The sequence below is a fragment of the Ptiloglossa arizonensis genome, chromosome 1, assembly GCF_051014685.1.
Source record: "Ptiloglossa arizonensis isolate GNS036 chromosome 1, iyPtiAriz1_principal, whole genome shotgun sequence".
Taxonomy (NCBI): domain Eukaryota; kingdom Metazoa; phylum Arthropoda; class Insecta; order Hymenoptera; family Colletidae; genus Ptiloglossa; species Ptiloglossa arizonensis.
The window spans coordinates 16,290,922-16,317,906 of record NC_135048.1 but is presented as its reverse complement, the minus strand read 5'-3'; the positions used below and the strand labels follow the sequence as shown (position 1 = coordinate 16,317,906).

The window sequence follows — 26,985 nt, the reverse complement described above, 5'->3', positions numbered from 1 at the left end:
TGAACTTAGTTACGTTTTTAAATGGTCAATATTGTGGTTTATATGAAAAAGGTTTCAATGTTTTAAATTGATGCTTGCATGTCCACTTGAATTATAAATCTGCTGCTGTAGCAAAGTAAAAATATAATTTCATTTTACAAGGATTCGTTGCTCAGAGGAAATTTTACAATTTTATCAAGTGCCTAGAGATAACGAAATCTGCAAGCGTGCAATTATACATTGGACTACGTTAATATATTCTCAATGATAATGTGATAGATAAATTTATCGAATTTGCGAATCAATCCTTAGATTACACGGAATTTAATTAAGTAAAACATTAGAGGGATATTACCAGATGATTCTTTGAACTATTATTATAAAACCTTTGATGTATTCAGAATACATTTAGTATGCTATCCCTTAGAAAATGTATTTTATTAAATTTTATTCTTTAAAGAAAAATAAGCTATTATCAGTTTTGTTTTAATCGGTAAAAGCTTTATTGTATTTAATTCTTTCAAGTTTGTTAAAATTACTGAGGAATATTGAAAAAGTAGTCTATGTTGATACACATATAAGCTACTGAGAGTGAAAGTAGTGCAAGTTAAAGAAATTAGAAAATTGAGTTACTTCTATATTTCTGTTTCTTATATCAAATACTAAATTTGAATTTGAATATTTCAAAATAAAGTAAAATTTATATTTTTTCCAGGCATCGTATATATTTTTAATCGTCAAAGTCTTAAACTGTATTTCTTTCATATATACATATATAGGAAGAGATCATATTGAATCACTCATAGAGTTACGTATTATTTTCAAGACAATTAAAAGTTAATGAAAAGTCACGGGCAAGGGCAAAGACAAGGGCAAGGGCACGGGCACGGCACTTAAGTTAGCCTTAAGAGTGGATATTATTGTATTAGTTTAGATATATTTAAGTTATTAGTGATGTGAGTAAAGACACTTCAAATGGTTTTGCGAGACTTCTGAAATTGAAAGCTTGAAAGTCTTGAATTGTGGAGTATAAAGACCTTACCACACGAGTGTTTCGAAAACACGCAAATACAATTTATCCGTACGATATGTTTGTACAACTATGTTTGATATGACTGTTTGAATAGTATTTTGTACAGAATATGTAATAAATTGTATCTTACGGATAAATAAATAAGTTTATGAATACGGATAGGTAAATAAATTTTTATAAGGAGAAATAAAACGTTCATGAATACAAACGAATAAATTAATTTATAAATAGAAATATAGAAATAAATTTATACATTTTTAAATAAATAAATACATTGTTGAACGAATAAATGCATTCTGAAATTTTAAAGTTTTAATAAATAAATCAATTCATAAATAATGTAATTTATTAATTTTGAAATTTTAACAAGTATGCCTAATAACTTTACGAATTGTAATAATTTGTAATAAATTTTAATAAATTTCAATGAACATTGATAAATTTTCTTAAATGCCGTAGAATATTAATAAGCGTTTATAAAGCATGTATTTATTTTGTTACTTATTAAAATTTACAGATTTATAAACTTGCTTATTCATTTAACAATGTATTCGTTTATTTAAAAGTTTATCAATTCATTTCTTTATCTCTATTTATAAATTAATTTATCTCTTTGTATTTACGAATATATTTATTTGTTTGTATCGATTATTTATTTATTTATTCGTAATATACAGCATGTTAATAACTCCACATAAAATATTGTTTAAACAGTTACGTTAAACATAGTTGTAGAAAAATCTAATACGATAAATTGGGTTTGCGCGTTTTCGAAACGTTTGTGTAATATGCAAAACATCCAAGACTCGCAAGCCATCGAAGAATTGGCAAGTTTCTTAAGACAGTCTTGAGGTGACTCAAGAATCCGGTCTACTCGACTTGCTAAAAATGTTTCCAAGCAATATTTCTGAAGCGTCATCTATACAAACCATCGAGCAAAGTTAAAAAAAGCGATCAGGACGCAAACTATTTGCAACTAATTTCATCCAAAATAAAAAAAATAAGTAACTCGCACTTTTAGAGGCACTTCATCGAGATTAGTAGAATTATTACGCGATATTCTCTATTAATTCCATTCGTTCGTGTCAATGTTTGCTTCGTTGATCGTATTAATATTTTATTATCTTTATACGAAGTGATGTATGTGAGTTCCCTCTATGAAACGCATCCAAATCGTTCGACATAGTACGGTGAAACTCGAAAAGCGATCGTAGCTAAAAATCACTGGCATCGCTCGACGAAACGTTCGAATTACGAACGCTTAAGTGTCGATGTGCGACACGAACTTAGCGAAAGCAGTTCGACGGATGAACCTCTTCTGCCGTGAACAAGCTTCAGGATGCGGTTGATAATCGATCGGATGATTTGCACCGATGAACAGAAGAAAGCACTTCCAACAAGTTCAATTGACCGTCGAGTACTGCGAAAGGTACTACGTGAGCGGCCATGTGTATATGCGCCGACTGGCGTGTTCTTAATGGGAATAAGCTCATTCATCCCATATGAAACGGAAGATCACGTGACCTCCGATCGTCTAGGTCTTTGATGTATGGTCATCACTGGCAATTAGCTGTCAATTCAAGGCCGTACTTGTGTCTCAAAAACCCCGAGCCCTAAGTCTCGAGTGGCAATCGTCCCTCAAGAAGAAGGACGAAACTGTGCCTTGTCGCTTATGTTTGACCAAATTTTTTATCGCCAATAACGAACAAAGTTTCATTCGAGTAGAATCTGGGGATCGACTACATATTCGGTTACAGGGTGTTTCGTCCAATCGATCGATTCGTTTCGATGTTTGTGATTAGAAATAAGATTCGAGTAATTTGTTCGTTGACATTTCCAATTATCTTAACCGATCGTCCGTAATCGATGAACCAACATTGGGATTCGTTGTTTCCGTTTCGATTCTTCGAGTTTACAATTCCAACTCGATTATAATTACTCACTGGTTTTTTTTTCCCTTTTTTTCTTTCATTTATCGAATTTACACGATTTCTCACTTTTATATTCTTGTGCACGAAAAGATAAAGAGGGATCGTAATCGAAATAAATGAATTTCAAATTTTTCAACGCGCAACTCGAAATGTTCGAGATATTCGATCATTCGAGCTGCTCGAACGTATCGTGTTTCAAGATACTCCGATCGATACCAAAATGATTCCGGTAAAACGAGAGACATCGAAGAAACGAATATGTATACGTTTCACTTTTGGTTTTGGTTACGTCTCGAAGAGAATTTTTCACGCTCGCGAATGCACCGATGTGTCCGAAACGTTGTCATCTTTTTCGTTGAACGTTGAGCGCCACGTCCCTTGAGCGCTAGTGGGGATCTAGCTTAATACGTACACATCCCTCTTGAATTCTATCGTAAGGCTAGACCCATTTGGACTTTCCGTCGAGTAAACTGTCGTGCGACAGCTAGGCGTTAATATATACACGCCTAGCCTAAACGTTCTATCAATCCCATCATTATTCAGTTCCGTTGGTCCTATTTCGGTATCTGTCTTCGTCCAATCGTACGTCTGTCTTTGTTGCTTTCGGTTGTTTTCAATTGAAAGAATAAGAAAAAAACATGCGACCAGAAGTCACTTGTCTGCATCGAGCCTTAAAGATAGAAACGATTTTGGTCTGATCTTTACGAAGAAGCGACGAGACGTTCGATAGAGGTGTGTACGGTGCCATTATGTGGAGAAACGTTGAACTGTAACTTTGTTAAGATTACAGTATTTTTTGTAGCAAGAAACACTGGGAGCCAGCAATACGATGGAGATAAATTTGAGATACGACACTGAGAGAGTCACTGAAGTTGAAGCAGGGAATGAGCGCGGAGGAAAATAGTAGAAGTAAAGAATTAAAATTGCATTGGTAGGATATCGCATGATAACTTTACGAATGGTCGTAGCTGAATCATCAGGAGAATACTCCTCGATAAAAGTACCAAATTCGATCTGCTCGAAGTTTGTTTACCTCCAAGGTTGAACGTCGTTTATAGACAATATCTTGACGAGGATCGTGAGCTCGATAAACCAACAACGAGCAAGATAGAGCAGCGATGTACGAGTCTCGCTTTATATGCTCTCAATGGTCGTAACATTTAGAGCGATACCGCGCGGGTATCGGTGTGCAACAACGAAATAACAATTTTTTAATCTTTCGCATCGAATCGTTACCAGAGCACGATCAATGGATTGTTAAGGTTTTTCCGATGAAAATGAGTCCAAACACGACCCAGTTTGGATTATTTTTATTTATACGTTACTCGAATGATTTCCGAGAATCATTCGATGATGTGTAATTAAAGGTTGTCCGAGATAGGTCGTGTTTGGACTCATTTTCATCGGGAAAACTCCGCCAATTCATCGATAATATTATCACGTTGATAACGACGAATTGACAAAATTTTAATTTTTGTTATCGCTCTCGTTATTGATCGCACGGTCGTCGACCGCTAGAGTCGTCGAGGTAAAAATTTTTTTCTTTTAAAGGGGACTTACTCTACCGGCTCTTTAGCGACTTTTGACCACACTAATCTAGTCGGTTTTATGACAGAAACCGAGCCATTGATTCCAGAATTCGGAAAGCCAAACGACGCACCTTACTGTTAAATAAAATTTGCTTACCCTTCCAGCGATTACACAACGCTGCAGGAAGGGTCCAGAAGGAGTAGTTTATACGTTAAGTGGCTCGATCCGTAGCTGCAGATTTACGTCACTTGATGACTGGTGGGAGACAGACAGCGGGTACGTTTGTGACTCGGGTCTCCCTGAGCGATTCATGCGCTACGAAGGATTTATTTCGAAGCTTCTCGAAGCAACAGACGCAACAAACGATACGCAGCACGTTTGTAAAGATTATTCGAAAATGGTACCGATAGGAAAAGTCTAAAGTTATATGTGAAATTTGTACCATGTCAATGGAAGCATTAAGAAAGTCATTCGGAATAAGAAATCATGTTCAAATGTGACGAATTTTTTTAAGTATATTAAACTGTACAATGTAATTTAACTTTACCGCTAATTTATATATAAAGTGGTTACCAATGACCGTCAAAAATTCAATAGAAAAAAAATTCATCCGAATCTAAATTTTTTAGACGAGATTTCACATATGTAAACACACGACGTGATTTACTTTATAATTCTGCGCTTAAAATCATTTCCATAAGCTCACTTCACATTGTAATAGTATAAGATGAATTTGCTATTCGTTGCTGGCGATATTTCTGTAATCGTGTCTGGTATTATTTTCGCTGCGAGGACTTCGTCGATTCGATTACAGTAATTTCGCGACAATAAAATAAACTATGTAAACTTTTTACTTTGCTACTTTGGTTACTCATTGGTAACCCGAGTCACCGTTGGTCGCGTGTCGGTGATAATGCTGTGACTCGTCTCAGTGGTGCCGGAATGTGTTGGGGATAATTTTGTGACTTTGCGAGAGAAAAAAATCGCGACAGTTTGAAAGGACTTGCATCGTATTTTTTAGCCAGCTGTGTCGCGTGTATAACGGTAAATTGAACGATCTATAATACGTGGGTCATTCAGGGTTATTCGTGAGCAACACCGTATAATGACCGTGGGGTCCGTGCTAAGTACGTTGAATGCTACGTTTCCTGGGCACTGGACAGGGACAGGAAGCGATACACCGTTTCCGCCAAGATCGCCGAATCTGACGACTGCGCATCTCTGCCTATGGAATCACCTAGTGAACCATATCGAATGATATACTTTATCTTGGCAATACTGTAAAGCCTATGTGTAAAAACGTGTATATACGCGTACCGGTGCAACTATATGGAAATCTACGCGTAATTGAATATTGACGCTTCACAGAGACGGGAGGGCTTCTGATTGGTAGAATGAGTCACCAATAGTGTGCCAATTCTCCAAGTTGTGCATTAGTTTTTTCTTCTCTATCGCTCCACTCACTCAATCCATTCATTCAATTTACTTATTCAATCCACTCACTCAGTCCACTCATTCTATCCATTCACTCACTCCATTTTATTTACTTCACTCCACTCCATTCCACTCCACTCCACTCCTCCACTCTATTCTACTCTACTCTACTCTACTCTACTCTACTCTACTCCATTTCACTCTACTCCACTCCATTCCACTCCACTCCACTCCACTCCAGTCCACTCCACTCCACTCCACTCCACTCCACTCCACTCCACTCCACTCCACTCCACTTCATTCCACTCCACTCCACTCCACTCCACTCCACTCCACTTCATTCCACTCCACTCCACTCCACTCCACTCTACTCCACTCCACTCCACTCCACTCCACTCCACTCCACTCCACTCCACTCCACTGCATTCCATTCCATTCCACTTCACTACGCTCCATTCATTTACTCACCCCATTTACTCACTTACTCACTTATCCCACTCATTCCCTTACTCATTTACCCCCTTTACAATAATTAATTATTCATCATATTAAGTTTGTTAATATGCAGAGTATTTGTTTTAACGTGAATAAACAGGATGACTCCGTTCTTTTTTAGGATACGAGAAAAGTCAAAGAAGAAAATTACATTTTGGGGGTGTACATATTCCAAGCAATAATTTATTTTAGAGGTCACTTTTTATGAGATTTCAAGATGATTGATATTTTTAGAAATGGAATAATATAGTATCACAGGTGCAATGATATATCTTGTTAAAATTAATCGCACCACGTGTGATACGTTGATCTTCAAACAGATTTCAAAGAACAAAAATCGTGTTTGCGTAGGAAATTAAAAACTGTCCGAAGTTTTGTTGGAAATACATAATGTAAACATTTGTCGAAATAAAATTTGTTTCGAATGTTTGTAAGCATATTTTCAATAGAAAGTGTTCAATCGTGTATCTATCGCCATTATTCCGGGACTTGTCAAAAATGCAAAACAATTTTGTTTATCCCATTCAAAAATATTTACGTATATCTATCTAAGTAATAGTGTTCAACGTTTGCTAAAATAAAATGTGTATGTACATGTACAATGAGGCGCGTAAACTTTGTACAATTTTTTTTTTCTATGCGAACGTGATTCTTATTTTCCAAGATCATTTCGATTCAAGGTATCTCGTTCAAAATAAGAATATTTTGAATTCAAAATAAGATAATAAGCAGTGTAACAAAGTTCGTTAAGACAAATTGATAAAGAATGCGATTAAAATGATTACGGGCGCCATCGTGTCAGCGTGTTATACCGCGAAAATAGATTACATCGCTGAATTTTGTTAATGACAAATCAAAAAATCTAAAATCAGGTTACTACTCGAAATGAAAAGATATGTATATAATAGGCACGAGATATAACTAGTTCGCAAAACTATGTGAAATCAGATATACTGTTTAATATAATTATAGGTGATAAAATTATTCGAAACCTTTTCATTTACTAAATAAACTGGAGTGCTAACCATTTGTTGTTCGATTATGTACAAATTCTCTTACGCAAACATTTTTGTCTCAATTACTTCTTACACCGGAGATTTTACTATAAATGTTTCGAGCGTGTTCCGAATGAAATTCATTGGTTAATAAGTTCATCACTATATTATTTTTTCCATTTCTATTTCTATTTCTTAGTTGTGCCGTTACGATATTTCTTCGAGTAGTAGAATAAAGTAATTTTTATTGCATATTAATTTTTAATCGTATTCTATTCGTAAATGAAGACAATTCTAACCGTAGTGCGTACCTTGTTATTATTATTATAATTATCGAGCACTTGTTCGTCGTTTCATTTTTTCACGACTATGAGATCAAAAGGGAAGAACGATTTGAGCATCGTTGCTTTCACGAATCACGACGAATGTTATCGGTTCTGTTGTTCATTTTGGAGAAAATAAGGCTCGCTGAGTATCGCGTGTATCGAGAGCGAAACATCAGCGCGTGTTGTGTATACTATTTGCACGGCGAGGAGTGCTCCAGAAACTCTACAGTAAGCCAATAAATAGCTCGGGCACGTCGAATGTGGCTCGGTAACGTAGATTACATTCGACGATTAAGTGCGCGCGCCGACTTGAATTCATATACGTACCATTACTCGTCTCTCCTCTTCGTTTTATTAAAATCACAGACAGCAGATACGACAGGGAACGAGCCTGCCCGGGGAATAAAACACATCGTCGATTTGACGTTCCTTTCGCTCAGGTATCTCCTGAAAAGAAACGAAAAAAGAAATTCTTTCCTCGCGAAATCTCGTTCGACACGCTCGGATTTCCTTAGTGGCCGACGATAACACGAAACGAAATCTCGATCGTCGATCGACGCGTGGACGCCACGGATCGTATCTGTTCGATCGGGAGAAAACAAGAAATTTGATTCTTTTTTTTTTGTCTTAACTTTGCTTTCTCTATGTACGTGGATCTCTCCGTCGTCAATCACAACTCGTTGGAACAATTTGCTAATGCAGAACGTTAATTGTCCAGTTAAAGTAGTTAGTCGAATTAGCGGATCGACGAACTCTGCGAGATCGCGTTGCGACACGGTAAACGTGGTTTTCCATGATAGTCTTTGATGAACTTGTGAATGGGGAACCCGAGTCGCGACTCGACCGTAATTTCTGATGGTAAAATCGTCAAGGGCGCTGGTTTACGCTTTGTTTCCAATCGACGAGTCGACAGTGGTTCCACTTCAGTCGGAGTCTACGTCAATTCAAATAATCGTGATTGGTTATCGTTGGGTAGTCGACGTTACGTGAAACTTTCTATTAGTCTCGTTTTCTTTTGTACAATTTTTAATTTAATTTTGTAATCCATTGTTTTTTTTTTTATACGCAACTCGTACAATTATTAATGGCATTTAAGGGAACGATACTCGTCAACGCGAAACAGTAATGTGATTAAGAGCGACCCCAACATATCAGGTACGTGGTCGAACGTGCACCGTACCGACTAAGGGTTAAATTATGAGTCTTTGTAGAGTACAGTATAAGTGTCGAAAATTTAATTTTTCAAGTGGAAGACGAAATTTATCCGACTCTAGATTATTTTAATCCGATTTATTGCCATTGCTATATGTAACTAACACTGCAACAACCCAAATGTGTTAAAAAATTTTTGAAAGAAAATTGTATTTGTAGAAAAATCTATGGGTGCTGTATCTTAGTGTAGAAAGAACCGAATGCGCCATTCGTTTAAAGCGGCAAGCACTGTAAGTGCTAATTCTGTTAGTTCCCGAATTATTTAGAATATCCGAATATAGAAAATATGGAAAACCGAAAGCATATGTTGTATTGATAGGTTCTTTTCATTTTTAAGTAGAATGTATTACAAAAATGTATTTTTAAATATTTCAAGTAAATTATTATAAAATCGACGATACTATTGAGTAATATCTAAATCTTGTTTACTCTTTATTATATGGCAAATTTATCGTTATATGTGAAAAAGTAACCGATACATGGATTTAACATTTTATAAGCATGTCGTTACAGTGATTATCAGGATTATAAACATATCCGTCACATTTTGTTTATAATAACGTACAAATGTTGAACAATCTCTCGAAAAATCGGTACTCGTGTTATCCGCCATCAGTTTATTGTATCTCACTTTCTTTTAATAATTCCGGCACTTGTTGTCAAGGCAATTTTATAGATTAAAAATCTCTGAATTATTTACTTCTTATCAACGTAGTGGGTGTGTGGTGGCAATCATGGGTGAATGCACATGTAAATTTATGTTCTAACCTATATAATTTTAAGTTCACTGTCTTTCTTATACAAAGTTTCTTTGAAAATGTATAAGCACGTGAACAATAATTATCGATTAAAATGTACGTAGTTCTCTGAAAAAGAATTCAATTGTTATTTATATTTGGGGCGAAAAAAGAACAAGCACTCCTTTGATAATTAATTTCTTTGCCGACGATACATAACCGCGCGTGCGAGAAGAGCACAAAGGTATTGGTGAAATGTGACGTCGCCGTCTGCTTGCCAGTTAACGATAATCCGTTCGACACTTTGTCCTGACTGATCGTAGATTATACAGTGTGAGTGTGTGCACTCACTCACATGTGTGTAGCCGGACAAGTACCTCGCCAGTGATCTTATAAAAGGAGCGGTTACTCTGGGTACCAGCGTTTCATTGCTAGCAACAGCTCCGTGTATCGTGTCGAAACATATCGCGTGTATTTCGTACGCCGGCTCGAAAATGGTGCAGACTGTCAGAAGGTACCAATACGTCTCCAACGAGAATTTTGAGGCGTTCGTGAACGCCTTGGGACAGAAGGAGTTTGCCGCGCCGTTCATGACCTCGAAACCGATCATCGAAATTTCGCAGAACGACGACGAGTGGACCGTGGTCGTCAATTCCGAAGGAAGGGTTAGCTCGACCACCTTCAAGCTCAACGAAACCTACGAGGAGAGCCTGCCCTCCTTCGATCGCACGTTCCCGGTCAGTTTTGTAAATTGCAATACATATTTGGTTTTATAACCCCCCTTGGTCGAGAGAACGAAATACATCCCGGACGAATCTTTACCGTAGCTGTTAAACGTGAGAAAGGTACTCACTCTTTCGCTCTTTCTCTCTTTATCTTTCTCTTTCTCCCGATTGTGAAGTTCAATTAGTTCGGGGAACTACGAATTGCAGAAGAGCATATATGCTTTTGTGATTCGTAACACGTGGGCTATATATTTTAGCAGAAACTGATCCATGATAGTATTTATCAACAGTAAGTTATTAATATGGTTGCAAAGATCTTTACCTACGGTTATCCTTCGGACATCGAACTCGAGGCAATTGGCTGCATAGTAGCTCGAGCGGTAATTGACATCATTTCGCTCGCAGTATATTGTAATTTAGACGGTATTTAGCATATCGCGCATTTCGTTTCAACGAAAGTAGAACAATTTTTACATGGAACTGAAAAAACATTGAACTCGCAGTAGAGAATATAGTAAACAGTTTTAGTTCGTCGATGATGATGTGACTGAATCGTCGGCTCATCGAGTCACGAATTTGATACGAAATTAACAAGCGGGTGAAGTGTCGGACACTCCACAGTGATTGAATTAAATTTATTATGTATGGGGAAAGTTGGTTATTGGGATTAATAGATCGTATTAAAACTTTGAAATCTTTGGCTTTTTAAGCGACTGTATTTTCACGGGAGTAGCTCGTTTATGATATCCCGCAATTAGTCTCTTTGTTTTATATCTACTGTCGATAATGTCCGTTATCTACTATATCGACGAAGGTACAATATTTCGCAAAATTAAATTTCTGTTCAATGATTTGCAGAGCATAGCAACGCAGGATGGTGATAAATTGAAAATAGAAACGACAGTGAAGGACACTCTCAAGCTTACTCGTGTCTACGAATTCACAGATACCGATATGACAGTGGTAAGCAAAATTTATTAAACACACTTAGTTTCTTTCGAATAAAATGTTAATGCGTAAAAATGAAATTGGAATCGATGCAATAAAGATTGAAATAAAAGAAAAATTTCGAAATCGATAAAGCATATTTCTATCGTAATATATTGCACGTTAATCACGATTTGTAGATTATAAAATCTTCGTTGTAATTCCATTGATTCTTCAGTTACAACACTTGTAATTGCAATTTTTTGTAACGTTCTTAATATATGCAAAAATAAAATAAAATTCGAAAGTAAAATTTTGTTCCTACTAGCGCTCATTTAAAAAGTGTTCGAAGTTCGCGTTACTTTCATGAAGAATGTAAAAATAATAAACGTAAATGTCAATATTCACTTACGATCCGACAACTGGTCAGACTCTGTAATTTGATGGTTAAATTTTAATTGTTATTTTTTTTGCAGCACCTATCTGATAACAAGACCGACATTAAGGCAACACGTACATACAAGAGGCTCTAAATCACAAGAATATTTAGATAAATAAATAACGCTGCTTTTTTACATTACCAAAAAATAAAAACTTTTTACAACAATTATATTCATTTCTTTCATCATCCACCATGATTATGTTTTTAGTTCGATTATACATATATAATTAAATTGTCCAAATAAGCGAAAATCAAATTTGGTAAAATACATCGTATTTGAATTTTGTAAAAAATAACTTGCAAACTAAATAGGAGTACACTGAACTTAATGTTAGGTTTGCTACAAAAGAATTTTTTACATAATGTGTGCTCACACAATTGAAACAATCTTTTTACCACATATAAAGTATTTCTTGATTTTTAAAGAACAATTTTTGTTATATTCTGTTGCTCTACATACCTGTGTGAGTCGTCCTTTTTAACTACGAAAACAGTGAAATATAAATACAGAAACAGGCATACAGATAAATTATAAATGAAAACTAATTTTAAATACATACATTGTCAAAATCGAGTTTCTGCATTTAAAACAAAATCCTCATTTTACAACATTCTATCGTTTAGATTTAAGTTAAATATCTATTACAAGTTTCGGCAAGTAACTCACCGATAATTATGAGATTTATTTAACAGCTCTTAAATTTTAATACAACCTTAATATTTGATATGATTCCGTTCTTTTTTTGAATGAAATTTTCTCATTTATCGTTTCTTGCTTCTTCCTACGTGTTCATGTTTGCACGATTCTATAAAAAAAAATTTTCCTCTATTTATTAGCTAATGTTAATTTTACACGTACACCTGAAAAGGATTTCGTACATGAAACCAAACATCGTTTCATCGTATTATGTATAAATCAATATTGTGTTTCAAAGATCGAATAATTTACAATCTGTTATTTCAATTTATCAATGTGATACAAAAAAAGCAAGAAAACAAAAACACTTCGATTTTATTGTTTAAAAACTGAATACAATGAAGCCGAAACATATTTACTTAACATTATATCTTTCTGCTTTAAAGTTCATAGGAACGCGGATAAGTGCATAAGAACATTTTCTTTTTTTAAATAAATTTTAAAGATTTCAATTCGAAATTTTCGAATCGCTTATTTTTTTTCGTGGAATCGTTAAAAACATCAGTTTTCCGTAAAATTTTCTAAAACATGTCTCGTATGCATACGTACGTATAAAAAGAAAAGAAAACAGGGTAGTTTCAAACATAGAAAAAAAATTATCGGATCTTCAATTCATCCAAAGAAACACAAAGTGAAGAATAAAATCTGAAAATAGTGCAGTGAAATTCATTGACGGTTAAATACTCCTTGGTTCTATTATAAATTGTCTAAAACATTCTTTACTTCTTTATTTGTATGGTTTCGTGGCAGTAATGATCAAATACTTGCTGTAGTAGTGTATAATCAGTCGCATTTTTAAAAACTGACAACGAAATGGTCCTACGAGGAAAACAATTCCTTCTATGATATTATTTTTCTCCAAACCTTCGATCGTAAGAATTAGGATTCTCCTCCGCCATCGTACAATTATTCTTCGCTTTCCACGTATGGTTTCCGATCCAACGATTCTCCCGTATACATACAAATTGTTCCTTCGTTTCGTATTTGTTCGAATTTATTTAATAATATGTATCACATTAACTCATAAAAGTGCTGTACATAAATGGATAGAGAATACATAAGAATGGTATTAATGATTTGACGAGTGTATATAATATTCTCTCGCAGTATACTCAACTTCGGAATAGGAACAAACAAAACAAAATAAATATATGGTACCTGTCGCGTCGCGTGTACGTGTGTGAATGCCGCGTGTGTGTACGTCCATGTGTATGTATGTTCGTGTACGTATGTGTGTACGTGTTTACGAGTGTTTATGCATGTATGTGTGGATAAGTTCTTCTCCATACAAAGTACGACGATTAATCATTTATCAAGTATAATGCGCATATAAAATTAAAAAGTATAAAAAGACCGTCCAACTTCGTGTTTTATGTTAAGAATATGTTAAGAAACCGCCTCGCGCGGTCGAACGAGACGCGTAACGTTTCCATTGGATCTCGAATTTCATCTCGGCGACTTCATGGGCCTGTTTTGCGCGCGCATCCGCGCGCGTACGTGTGTGTGTGTGTTTTTCGTTTTTACAGGCCAGTTAACAGCACCACGTGGACATTCTTTCTGGTAATCTCAGAGACCAGTTTGATACGCGTTCGATTTATTTACAGATACAACCGATATCCCTCTTAGTATTTCATCCCTCTCTCGTCCATCCTTGTAAAACCCTCTTTCTTCCTCCTCCTACTCCTTTTTCTCATCTTCTTCATTCCTCCTTCCCTCGAGTGAAACATCCGTTTTCCAGCACGACCAAAGTAGCCAGAAGCGATATAACGCGTATTTTCTTTTTCTTTCTCCGGGTATGCTCTCTCCCTCTATCTGTCTTCTTTCTCTCTCTCTCTCTCTCTCTTGCTTTCGTGTTTTCTTTCAGTCGCTCGTTCTCTCTTCGCCAGAGTATAGATAAAACGGACTCATTACTTCATCGGTACATATACACATTAATATATTATCTTTTATACTTTACGCTAGTTATTAGTAAAAACTCCTTCCGGTTCGTTATATATTCCCTAATAAACTACTTTAGCGGATGATCCAATATCCTTTCTCGTGAAGAAAGAACAACGTTCTCGGTGCGTGACGTACGATCAACAAAATGAAATGTTAAGATCGAACGCGGCTCGTTCCGCCGCGAATTCAATCGGAGCTCATGATCAGTTGGTTGTCGTTCGGCGTGACCACGGGTGAGAGGTCCTTTTTCGGTACGTCGTCGATGATCGCGTTGATCTCCACCTTCTCGGACACTCCGTTTTGTAGAACCTTCTCCTTCTCGGTCGTCGTTGTTTTCCCTACCGTTGAGGCTCTACCGGAGATCTTCGACGTCGCGGCGGTTTTCTTGGTGATCGGTGACGGGGTCGGTGTGGTCTTCGTTGTTATGGACAAACGTTTCGCCGTGGTGGCGGTAGCGCTGGAAGTAGAGACGCGTGTTGTTTTAGTGGCGGAGCTGGACCGTGCCATGGAGATCTGTTTATTGGCGGTATCCTTGACCTGTTTGTCGATGATCGGTGACTTGGCTGTTGCGGAGAGACGTGATTTAGCGGTGGTACCGGTGGTCGGAGCTGTCTTGGGTCTCGTGCTGGATGCGGTGGTCGTTGTGGTGGACGCGGTGCTCGATTTCGCGGTGGTGCTGCTGACTTTGGTGGCCGTGGTGGTGGACGACAGGGTGGTCTTCTTCGTTGTCGTCGTTCCGGTCAACGTTCGCGCTGTTGTAGTTTTCGCCAATGAGGACTTGGTCGCCGATGTTGTCTTACTGGTGGGAGGTTTGGCCGCTGCGGTTGGTTTGTTCAGAGATTTCACGTCGCCGTTCGCTGTCGGCTTCTTATCGCCGGGAAGAGTTTTCGTAACGGTGGTCGCTGGTTTCGGCTTCGCGGCGAGACCACCACCACCGAGGCTCATCCTGTTCGCAGATTTCGTCACGGTGCTGCTCGTGGTAGCGGTCTTCGAAGACGGTTTGGCGGCCGCTGTCGGTTTGCTGGACGTTGTGCTCGATACCGTGGTCTTCTTCGCGGTATCGAGATCTTTCGGACGAGCGGTGGTAGTCGTGGTCGGTTTCTTCGCCGTTGTGGTGGACGTTCTTGTCGTGGAGGATACGGTTTTCGATGGTGACGTGGGCGTCGATTTCTGTGCATTCTTGGTAGCGGTGATCTTCGTCGATTTCGCGGCTGGCTTGGCTTTCGTTTTGTTTTGAGCTATAACCGCACCCGTGACAACAGCTGCGGCCACCGCAGTCACCGCGACCGCTTCTGCGACCTTGTTCTCCGGAACCTCGATCGCCGGTTCTGTTGTGTCTGGTTCTTTGATCACGACAGGAACTTCTTCGACTTTCTTCTCCTCTTGTATTTTACATTCCTCCTCGACCGCGGTGGTCACGGAGGGTTTCTCCGGTTCTGCAGCGACGATCGGCTCCTCCTTTTGCGGGATCTCGTCTTGCAACTCCGGCACGGTGACGGACACGGGGACGTCCTCCGATTTCGGTTGCAACTGGCACTCCAGACCTGTGAACTCTTGCATGGACTCGGAGAGATTCAACACGGGTTCCTTCACCGGTTCATCCATTGTCTGTGTCTTGGTTTCGGGGACTTCCGTCTTCACCGGAACAACCTCCTCCTTCAGTTCAACGATATCGGTGGTTTTCTGTTCGAGAGCGGACTTTATGGAACAAATCATGTCGTCGACGTTCTGCGCAACCGTGTCCTCCAAGTTGTGCGGCGTCGATGGTGGTGTTGGTTCGACCGCGACCTGGACTTTCTCGGAAACTTCTCGTTCTTCGACCAGACCCAACAAATTCTCCTGAACCACGGACTGTTGCGCGGCGTCTGACTCAGAGAGCTTCTCCTCGAGGTATGGAATATTCGATTCCAAATTGTGAAAGACGGATTCACGGATCTTGTCGGCTTCCGCGAGATGCGGTTCAGAAGTATCGTCGGTTTTCGCAGGATACAATTCACAAACACTGCCGGTTTCTGCCGGGTGTGGCTCACAAATATCGTCAATTTTCGCAGGACGCGATTCCTGGACATCATCTTCGATCTTCTCGGGTTGCGTCTTCTCGCGAACGTCGTCCGCTTCCATGGCCGGGGATTTGCAAACGTCGTTCATTTCTGGGATAACGGACTCGCAAATGTTGCTCGTTTCCACGAGAGAGGTTTGGTAAACGTTGCTCGCTTCCACGGAGGAGGATTGACAAACATCGAACGTTTCTATGACGGAGGATTGAAAGACGTTGCTTGTTTCTACAGGTAACGATACGTCGCGGGTTTCCATCGCAGGAGATTGATAAACCTCGTTAGATTCTATGGAAGAGGGTTCGAAAACGTCGCGCGTTTCCAGGAGGGAGGATTTGAAGGCGTCGCTTGTTTCTACGGGAGTGGGTTTAAAGATGTCGCTCGTTTCCACGGGAGAGGATTCGCGAACGTCGCGCGTTTCCACGAGAGAGGATTGAAAAACGTTGCTCGTTTCGGCGGGATATGTTTGATAAACGTCGCGTGTTTCCATGAGAGAAGACTGAAAGACGTTGCTCGTTTCTACGGGTGACAATACGTCGTGCGTTTCCATGAGAGAGGATTGGCAAACGTCGTCCGATTCTACGGGAGAGGGTTCGCGAACATCGTGCGTTTCTACGAGAGAGGTCTGAAAGACGTTGCTCATTTCTACGGTGGGGAGTTTACAAACGTCGCTCGTTTCTGCAGCAGGGAATTTACAAACATCGTTCGTTTCCGCGTCAGGAAGTTTACAAACGTCGCTTGTCTCTGCAGTAGGGAGTTTACAAACGTCAATCGTTTCTGCGTCAGGAAGTTTACAAACGTCGCTTGTTTCTGCAGCAGATAATTTACAAACGTCGCTTGTTTCCGCGTCAGGAAGTTTACAAACGTCGCTTGTGTCTGCCTCAGGGAGTTCACAAACGTCGTTTGTTTCCGCGGCAGATAATTTACAAACGTCACTCGTTTCCGCAGCAGGGAGTTTACAAACGTCGCTCGTTTCTGCGTCAGGGAGTTTACAAACGTCGCTCGTTTCTGCGTCAGGGAGTGTACAAACGTCGCTTGTCTCTGCAGCAGGGAGTTTACAAACGTCGCTCGTTTCTGCGTCAGCAAGTTTACAAACGTCGCTCGTTTCTACGGCAGGGAGTTTGCAAACGTCGCTCGTTTCTACGGCAGGGAGTTTACAAACATTGCTCGTTTCTGCGGCAGCGAGTTCGCAAACGTCGCTCTCTTCTGCGGAAGGCGATTGACGAGCTTCGTGCGTTTCATCGAGATAGGATTGAAAGACGTTGCTGGTTTCAACGGGAGGCGATTGACAAACGTCGGTCGTTTCCGCGAGCGTTGATTTGCAAACGTCGCTTGCTTCCGTGGAAGAAGATTGACAAACGTCGCTCATTTCTCCAGTGAACGAGGAGAAATTGTAATGTCCGGGTGTGAATTCTGGCGCGTCAGGGTGCAACCCGGACTGAAGCGTGGAAGAGTCCTCCGTCTTCTCTACCGGGGTGAGAAGATCGCGTTCCAAAGTTTCCGGAACTGGCGATACCGACGTAGGCGTTTGCGTTTCGTTTGCCCAAAGTTCCTTCTGCGAATAATTTTCTGGGAGAGCTGCATCCTCGCTAGGTTCGTCTATAGGTTTCGTCTCGTCGATTTCGACGCTGGAAGGCGAGAGAAGTTGTTCGTTGTCAACGGAGACGGCTTCCTTTTCCGACTCGAACTCTGCAGAATAATTCTCTGTCAAAGGAGAATGGTCGGATCTTGCAGTTTCTTGTTCTATCTGGGAAGACTCCGATTGCAAGTTCAAAAAGTCGACAGTGGTTTTCGATTCGTCCGCGTGCTCGATGAAAGTGGCTTCGCTGTCCTCTTGCTGCGAGGACAGGTTCACGAGTTCTGCGGGCTCTTTAGGGAAGGCTGGCGCGTGTGCTGGCTGCTCGGCTTCCAGTGAAGCCAGGGTTGTTAGCTCGGAGTGCAGCTCCGGGGACTGTGCCGTGAGGACTTCTTCTTCGATGATGCCGTTTTTATCGTCGAAATCCGTGTTGCTGAGATTGTGAACCGCATTCAAATCGACACCTTTGTCGAACGCCGCCTCCAAATCGCTTGGTGTAAAGGACATGGCCATTGGGTCCTTCGCGATATCGTAGTCACGTTCGGAACTTGAAAACGATTCGTCTATCGTGGAGATACCGGTTCTGTGGAAATCATTCGCGGTTAAGAAGCTGGTCGACGATTCGTCACCGAACTCGGCTTTCATCGATGAGATTTCAGAGTCGTCCAGGTTCGAATAAAAACCAGGCACTTTTTGTCGGTCGGTCATGAAATCTGCATCATCCATCGATTTCACGGTTGCAACGCCATTTCGATATTCCTTTTCTTCGGTCTCGACTTCTCTTGGTCGTTGGCATACTTCCTCCTCGAATTCGCTCTGGCTAGGTATCTGGATGTCGTCCATTTGAGAAACTTGTTTTAAAGGCGAGCCAGAGATTGGATAGTCATCCCCAAGATTCATTCTGGATCCCAAAAGTGGAGGCGAAACCGGAACGAATTCAGCCGCATTAGGGTTTAGTTGAAAATCCATGTCTTTCGACTGTTGCTCTTGCTCTTCTGCGAAAAGTTTCTTCTCTTGATCTTGGTCCACTTCTTTGCCCTCTGTGCTAATCTGTGGGTAAAGAAATTCGTTTTCTTGTATACTACAGATCAAAATTGATGAAAGAGTTTAAAGATATAGTATAATATACTAAAATATATTAAAATATTAGTGTAAAAATATGAGTATAAATACATTAAAATGGATATAGAGTAGATAAACGAATACCAACGAAAAAATGTATAATTTATACTTTTCGCCTTCCCTATTTCTTTCAGAACCAGAATAATTGATTTGACATTGGAAACAATAAGTTAAACTTATTTTCCAATAAACGTTATTATTTTGTTTTATATTTCACATAATTAATCGTACCATGGTTTTTAATCATAGTGTGATCACAGGTGAACAGATTGATCAGAAAATTCGTTTTTGGATTTTAAGTTGGTAACTTTTGAATGAATATGTTATTTGTTCGTACATTCTTTCCAAGGGTTGATATCGAAATTGAATATTTTATTAAAACAAAAGTTTTAGAAAAGAAAAACGAAAATATGAATTAGCTGCATTTGTTGGTATTTATTTGTTTAATTTTATTACGTTCCAATCGAATCTACAAATTGACGTATTTTTAGGGTGTTACAGTTTATATACTCCTTCGAGGTAAAGAATCAAGGCAAATTGAAGTTTTAAAATAACTCACCTCTGTGTTAATAAGCTCAGACAATTCTTCCTTCGGACTTTCGCATTTAATACCCTCCTCTATGTCCTGAGACTGGATTTCCAACACGTTATCTTCGGCGAGAATCTGGACACCACCAATTTCTTCCTCAGTTTTTACTTCCTGCGGCTCGTCAACAGGAGTCGTGGAGTCCTTTTCTTTGTTTGGATCAACGCGGTAGTAGTTCCACTCGTCTTCCGAATCCTCGCTGTCCGCTACATTATCCGCTTCAGGAATCAGTGCATGCTGAAGAGGTTCTGCAAACATTAATAAAAGTAAATTTATTTGAATTCGTCAATATTCTATCAAAATAAATATTCAATTGAATACGATACGAGCGTTTTTATCGCTAATTAACAACCACAAAACGTCCCCATAAAATAACAGACCAACATCATTTTTCCAACGATATTAAAGATAATTAATTTAAAAAAAAAAAACTAAAATTCCGCAAGAATATGTTCACTGTAGAGAAATAAGTTGAAATTTCCATTAACGAGTATTATCAATGAATTGGCGAAAAACAGATCTAAACACGATCTTGTTCGAATTATTTTTAATTATACGTTATTCGAAACATTTCTGAAAAATTGCCAATTAGATATAATTAAAAATAACTTAAACACGATAGTGTTTGTACTTATTTATGTTCTCGGGGAAAGCCTTGCGAATCCATAAATAATACTCTCATAAAGATGTAATAAGAAGTATAAAAATTGTTTAAATATCTTATGATTCTCGAACGGGGGGCGGTGGCCGCTCGAATTTCTCACTTCGAAGGAACGTAAGAAGTAGACGAGGGGGATGATTCCGTTGCAGGAATGTAAAGAATTGCCGCAGTATGCTCCCTCGAGGTATTATAAAATTTCCTCGATCTACTTCGTACAAATGGAGAAAAATTACCAAAAGGATTATGCGCTGCTTGCGTATTGGTTTAAAAGGCCCTGACACCAAAAAGGCTGATCTCGGCAGGTGGAATTCGTTCCACCGAAAGTCTGAGAGCGAATACGTTAAAATCGTTTCGAAATTCGTAGTTCAATAAATACATTTTGCAACCTTGCGGAGGATGTACACTCGGCTCCAATTAATCTTACTGTTTCAGGGGAATATGGCACGCTTCGCGTTTCCCCTTCTTGGCATTGCTTCTTGTTCTCGCGCAGTTAAGGCGCTGAATGGGCGTGTGCCTGCGCGACGTAGATGCGCACTTGTTCGTAGCGCTGTACCACCGACCACGTGATGAGAAAATTCAACTCGGTAACGTAATTCTTCGACACGGTGCTACGTATTCTCGATAAATAAATAATAATTTATTCCCCGATTCGACTGAATTTATTCCGAACCGTAAATAACTTAGAACTATTAACGGAACACTGGTTCTTATTCCATAGCGATTCGTGTTACATGTATATAGTTCGTCGTATTCAGGTTAGATGCATCGGAAGATTCGATTCGCTGTATCACGCGGTCGTCGGCGTAATTATTCTGCGCATCCACGACGCGCAGCTACACACACACACACACACACACACACACGCGCGCGCGCGCGCGCGCACACACAATCAAGCGCATTAACCGAGAACAAAAGGGGAAGAGGGATGCCGAGAAGGAGAAGCACGAAGCACGTCGTGTGCCCCTCGAACCACCAAAATGCATTGGCACCGGGTTCTCCACTTTGCACTAATAAGGACAATATGAGTTTTAATACACATCGTTAAATTTTATAATTATCCCTTACACGTTTAGTAACGTTTCTTATTTGAATTATTCTTCTACGAGATAAATATCTTTGTACAAGACCTTTTAATACAAATAACAGAAACTGTGTAATAACTTTAATCGTAACAAAAATTTAATAGTACTATACGGTAACCGGGATGGTCGTATATACATAAAAATTATTTTCTCAATCTGGTACATTTCCAATAATAGTTTTACCAACACAAAGCCAATTGAACATTTGACAAAGGGCCGGACAATAAATCATATCCATTAGTAGACTCGATAAACACTAACAGGAATATATTTTTCAACGACGAACGCAAATGTCAGCGATGGAACTATTCGAAAGAAGTTTAACCGTTAATAAAACAAGAAAACGTAACGTATACCGAGGACACTTTAATAACCGGTGACGACTCAAAAGCTTTAATACACTATCGAAAATATCTCGTAAAATTGGAATAGTTGCTTACATTAGCCTCGAGATAAACAGTAGAAGCTTCTAACGTTTCGTTAACGATCTTCCAGCACGTTTTGACCGTCGTTCGAAAAAGACTGAACGGTTCTTGCAAGATCCGAAACTCGACACTTTTCGACGAGCAATGTCGTAACACTCCGTGTAGTTTTCGACGAGACTAAGCTGGTGGAAAGCGACGAACCAAAACTATAATAATATCTTCGAATCGGAAAAAAATAATCGAAGCGCACTACCCCGGGGTTTAGGGTGTAACGAAGGAGAGGCAGAAAATTCGACAAAAAAAAAAATAAACGCGAATCGTTCGGCAGGTCGAGTAAAATCAACGGGGAAAGACAAAAAGGGGGACCAAAACGAGGAACCGATGCGTAAACGACGAAACGAAAACCTGTTCGTAGCTTCGAGCCGAGAAGCAAGGAGAGACAGGATACCGATCGATTCTACTACCTCTGCTTACGATCGTATCACCTTTTTCTGCGCAGTAAAAAAACGCAGGTGCGAGAACGGAGAAAGAAAGAAAGAAAGAAGGGAAAAAAAAAGATAAAAGGGAGATGCGGCTAGCAAAGCAAGGAGAGGCACCGAAACTTGTTTCTGTGGCGGAACACAGTTCCGGTACTGGTTGGAAAGTGCCGGTACTCACGAGTTCCAGGAGGAAACGAGCAGGATATCTGGCCGCAGGAGCGATCGCCGCTGACTAAGAGGAACTACGCCCGCCGAGAGATGCATTATCGATCTAGTCTAGAGCCCCCCGGAGCACCCCCTTCCTCGCCGGCCCTGCCACCACCCACCTGTACCACACCGTATAGCAACAGTCGCACCTCATCTCCGACAGGAACGTCGCTCCTGCGATTGGTCCTGGCCCTGCACAAGGTGACTCACCCTGTCCAAGCGGTACAGGGAATTTCGCGTTAAAGACGAGGACAGCAACCGGTGTTCCATGAATTTCATCCGCGCCCGATTTTGGACGTCACTTCTACCGCGCGATTAACCCGCAGAGGGCGGTACTATTACGAGGGCGGGGGTCGTCTAGATTCGCGGTAGAGGTTTTAGGCTAACACAGGGATACGGGTTTAATCAGCTGAGCCATTGAGACTCCCATCGCGACCAAATCCCCATTCTCTCCTTCGCCTTGTGAATCATTGAACAATCCGATCGCGCACATATTTCACTCGCTTTTACTATTAATCCATTAAAAGTGGACAGTCGGAGGGTTTTTTTTTTCATTTCTCTTTCCATGAACGAATAATCGAATCGGGATGAAAATTAATGGCACGCTTTGTGTAGCGTATAATGACTTAATGGGTATATGTGTTATATTTTTGCGGGTGATTTTCTTGTTTGTTTTGCTTTTAAATCGAAACATAGGGGAAAATAACTTTCTTTTTTGGGCTGGTATTGCAGTTCATTCGAATGTCGGGTGATTTTAAAGGTGAGCAGTTGAGACCCGAATAAAATTGAAAACCGAATGTTTCTAGTTTGGAACGCACCAAAAATTGGACCAATAGAATTAATTCTATCTTGTGTGTCTAGAATGTATTTAAATAAATTTGTCTTTACGAACAAATTACTTATCTTGTTTGATAAGGCATTTTTGAACGCAACATAGAGAAAATATAAGGCTTGAAAATACAATAAATGGATACTTAATGCGACAATTTCATTTGTTAAAGTTGTAATAGTCGATTTAGTTTTTGCAAAGAATTACAAAGGTGGTATTAAATATATTATCTTATACGTTTAATTGTCTTTGTTAATATTAATCCACTGTCTTGTTATTAAACAGTATCGTTAAAAGAGAATCTAAAGAGGAGATCGAAACATTGAATTAGTATTATCTTTGAATTTCTCTGGGAAGTAATCTCGCTTTCAGGGATCAAATCAGGATTATCGGTTCATTTGAAACCGAGGGTAGGTAGCGATTTTATCTCCCGCTGAAGTTTAGCTTCACATAAATTGTCCGATGAAGAAAGTGTATACACTGGGAGTGAGCGAGATGAAGCAACAGCGAGCGAGTCTCACATTACATCATGCTTTGTGCGTGGAATCAGTTAATGCGAGATAAATTTTTGTTGTATTTTTAACTATAACATCGTAAGAGTGTGTAACCTTATTTGTATTATTTTAGTGGTATTGGAGCCATATTTACATCATTTCGCATTTACTATACGAAAAATAAAGAAATGTATTCCCTATTTTGAAAAGTATGCGTGGAGGACGATTTCGATTGAGAAAAGGAACTTCAAGCTTCTCCTACAATGACGAGATAACGAAATTCTCTATGCCACAACATATAAATTACGAAACGAACGATGAACAGATAACGAGCAAAGAAAGCAATCAAAAACGATGAAAAACGAACCAATTGTAATTTGATGAATCGAATAAAAAAATGACTTGCATTGTGTCGTTTGAGTTGTGCTTAAGAAAAATGGTTCGAAAGTCAGGAGGTAAAAAGGAATGTGGGACATTTTAAAGAAAATGCAAGTTTTCCATACACAGGTTCTATATTAAGAAATAGAAACATGGGTGTTTATTAATTGCTTTTATTTGCAAATACTTTTTCAATCGTTTATTATCGATCGCATTCTACGCTACAAATACTATGTACTTCTTATGTTGCTAGTATTAAATAATAATTTTTTCAATCATTTATTATAGATCGCATTCTACGCTACAAATACTATGTATTTCTTATGTTGCTAATATTAAATAAAAATTACTCTTTGATTCTTTTGCAAGACTCACGGTTATATCTATTCTGTTCATATTGGTAATATTGTTTTTTTTAAACTGTTGCGTAATTATGCGCAACAATTTAACTGTACTATTCACATTCTTTGTAACGTAAATTACAAGACAGTGATTCTTAATTTTTGAGAGGAAATACAATCATGTGATCGCTAAAACAATAAACGGCTACACGTAATGTAGGTTCTCAGAAGCGTTATACCTCAACCGTATGACGAAACACTAACCTTCCGTATCATCTAATCTAACGCGACGTATGAATTACTACGAAACGACAATGTTCCGTGACAAATAATGTTTTATTTCTTACATCGACAGCCTGCTTTAAACATTAATAACGTTCACAACGATGCAGTACGTTCTTAGCTTTTTAAAAAGAAATGTTAAAATTTTCTAACTATATCAATTCTTTCATCGTTCTCGTATATACAGCCAATAGTGTACATTAGATACATTACATCATCACTTACTAATTTTACTGCAAAACGTTGTAACCGAACTTTATTAAAAACGAAACATTCAATTCCAATTCCAATAATTAATATTGTTAGCAGTAACGGACATTAGTATTTTTTATTAAAAATCTTATGTGATTTTCAAACATTATAAATCAATCTTTTTTCCACAATTAAAATAATTAATACCTACTAAGTATAACATTAGTATCCTACTTTTGGCGATCAAAAGCTACTTAAATCGATACTATCAACTAGTGAAAACCCTTTTCGCTGCTTTGTTGTGACGTGCACCCACAAAGCACAACTCACACACTGTCAGTTAGGTAACCATTCGTTGGCTCCATTCTTCAATATATTTTACATCAAGATGCCTAAACAGAACATTGATAGGGACTGTAAATACCTTAATGCAAAATTCATTGAAGAATGTGTTGATGGATGATTGTCTAACGCATAATGCGAGTTTACCTTAATGCAAAATCAACCAGTGTTCTTGTAGATAGTATGTCAACGAAGACAAAGTGGAAGACGGTCTTTGAGCTTCGAGGTTTATGGTTGAACAACACTGTCTTGTATAATAAAACCAAAGTTATTATACGTTATTTGTTCAGTCACATCCATTCGCTTCATAAAGATGAAAAATTTGTTTCTCCAATATTGGACAATGTTAAAAGAAAAACTAATGTTTTGTTTTGGATTCGCAAGTGAATTTAATAATACGATAACATTTGATAACATTTAAGTAGTTTCTGATCATCGAGTCTGGTTTGTTAAGGTTATATTTAAAAGTTATTAATAGATACGGTACGATCAACAAAGTTTTAATTAAACGATTAGTATTCCTCCCTATTAAAATGTTGTGACTGTTGTGCTGAGATCAACGTAGATCCTGTCAGGCAATGGCTACTCAACTATCAAGCGACTACTTGCAATTAAGCATTTAAACAGTACACAGGATGATTCAATTAGTATCTTCAAAACTATGAAAGTTAGAGAAAAATATACAGTGTAAAGAATCTTCTACCGCATCGTTGAACGTATAAATAACTGTATGCTTTCATGTCAATAAGTAAATGCGACTACATTGTTAATTTCTCCGCTACTATGAACGAGATGCTATTCAATGAACTTAGAAAGTAATTATTACAAACACATGATATTTGTAAAACTATTCACACTAAATTAGAATCTTGTGCTTTGAACTTACAAACTTACACACAAATAATTAATCACTACTAGAACAGTCTTTTAAATCTGTTATGAATATAAGCAAAATTAGATATAAATATTTATATCTTATGTATATTCTTTGGAGTCATCTACTTACTAGAATATTAAGCGTTTTCTGTTAAGAGCACGTACAATTAGCCACATTTTTTATATATACATTAGAAGAGAATGTTTAATTTTTACGAATACACGTATGTTTCATTAATTTGTTTACTGTCACGCTTTCGATCAAATTTATACATATTATTATGCACAGGCCTATGAATTAAATATTTTGAGGGTCGACAAAACTAACGGAACGTAACTTGTATTTTCAAGTTTCTTCTGCTCTTTCGAACTAATGTTAACCTTTAATAACCATGAACTCTCATCGAATAATATCTTTCATTGTAACTGAAGTTTTTAGGAAATTAAACAGCACGTTTTTTTATAAAATTAAGTGGTCACGGTAAAAAAAAAATACTCAAAATATTTTCGTGAGAATATTATTTAAAATTTCTTTGTCAAGTTTCTGTCCGTACGAGTAATTTTGTAACACACTGTACTCAAACTATTTTCGTGGAAATATTATTTTAAATTTCTTTATCAAGTATCTGTCCGTACGAATAATTTTGTAACACAC

At 38.4% G+C, this 26,985-nt stretch overlaps 2 protein-coding genes and 1 long non-coding RNA gene across 4 annotated transcripts in view; 1 reads left to right on the top strand and 2 right to left on the bottom strand.

Annotated features, from left to right (window-relative positions):
• Positions 1-10,021: 10,021 nt before the first annotated feature.
• Positions 10,022-11,934, top strand: Fabpl (FABP-like protein). The gene is made up of 3 exons (XM_076320425.1): positions 10,022-10,409; positions 11,256-11,360; positions 11,801-11,934. The coding sequence occupies exons 1-3, from the start codon at positions 10,167-10,169 to the stop codon at positions 11,855-11,857; spliced, it is 405 nt and encodes a 134-aa protein (XP_076176540.1). The 5' UTR covers positions 10,022-10,166; the 3' UTR covers positions 11,858-11,934.
• Positions 11,935-12,427: 493 nt separating this feature from the next.
• Positions 12,428-26,985, bottom strand: part of LOC143151346 (uncharacterized) — a 147,408-nt gene continuing 132,850 nt past the window's right edge. For both annotated transcript variants that reach the window (XM_076320400.1, XM_076320410.1), the window contains 2 exons: positions 19,716-19,990; positions 12,428-19,084 (listed from right to left, as the gene is read on the bottom strand). In XM_076320400.1, the coding sequence (XP_076176515.1) occupies positions 14,591-19,084; positions 19,716-19,990 (4,769 nt within the window). In that variant the 3' untranslated portion in view covers positions 12,428-14,590. The remainder of the gene's footprint in view (positions 19,085-19,715; positions 19,991-26,985) is intronic.
• On the bottom strand, positions 20,467-22,610 carry LOC143151374 (uncharacterized). The gene is made up of 3 exons (XR_012993306.1): positions 22,568-22,610; positions 21,926-22,092; positions 20,467-20,611 (listed from the first exon to the last, which is right to left on the bottom strand). It is a non-coding gene; the product is annotated as an uncharacterized LOC143151374 (long non-coding RNA).

What these genes read in the sequence shown, in the direction of transcription:
- Fabpl (XM_076320425.1), top strand. Translation starts at nt 10,167, where the DNA reads ATGGTGCAGACTGTCAGAAGGTACCAATACGTCTCCAACGAGAATTTT. An exon ending in CCTTCGATCGCACGTTCCCG is followed by an intron (nt 10,410 to 11,255) that starts GTCAGTTTTGTA and finishes AATGATTTGCAG; the next exon opens with AGCATAGCAACGCAGGATGG. An exon ending in CAGATACCGATATGACAGTG is followed by an intron (nt 11,361 to 11,800) that starts GTAAGCAAAATT and finishes TTTTTTTTGCAG; the next exon opens with CACCTATCTGATAACAAGAC.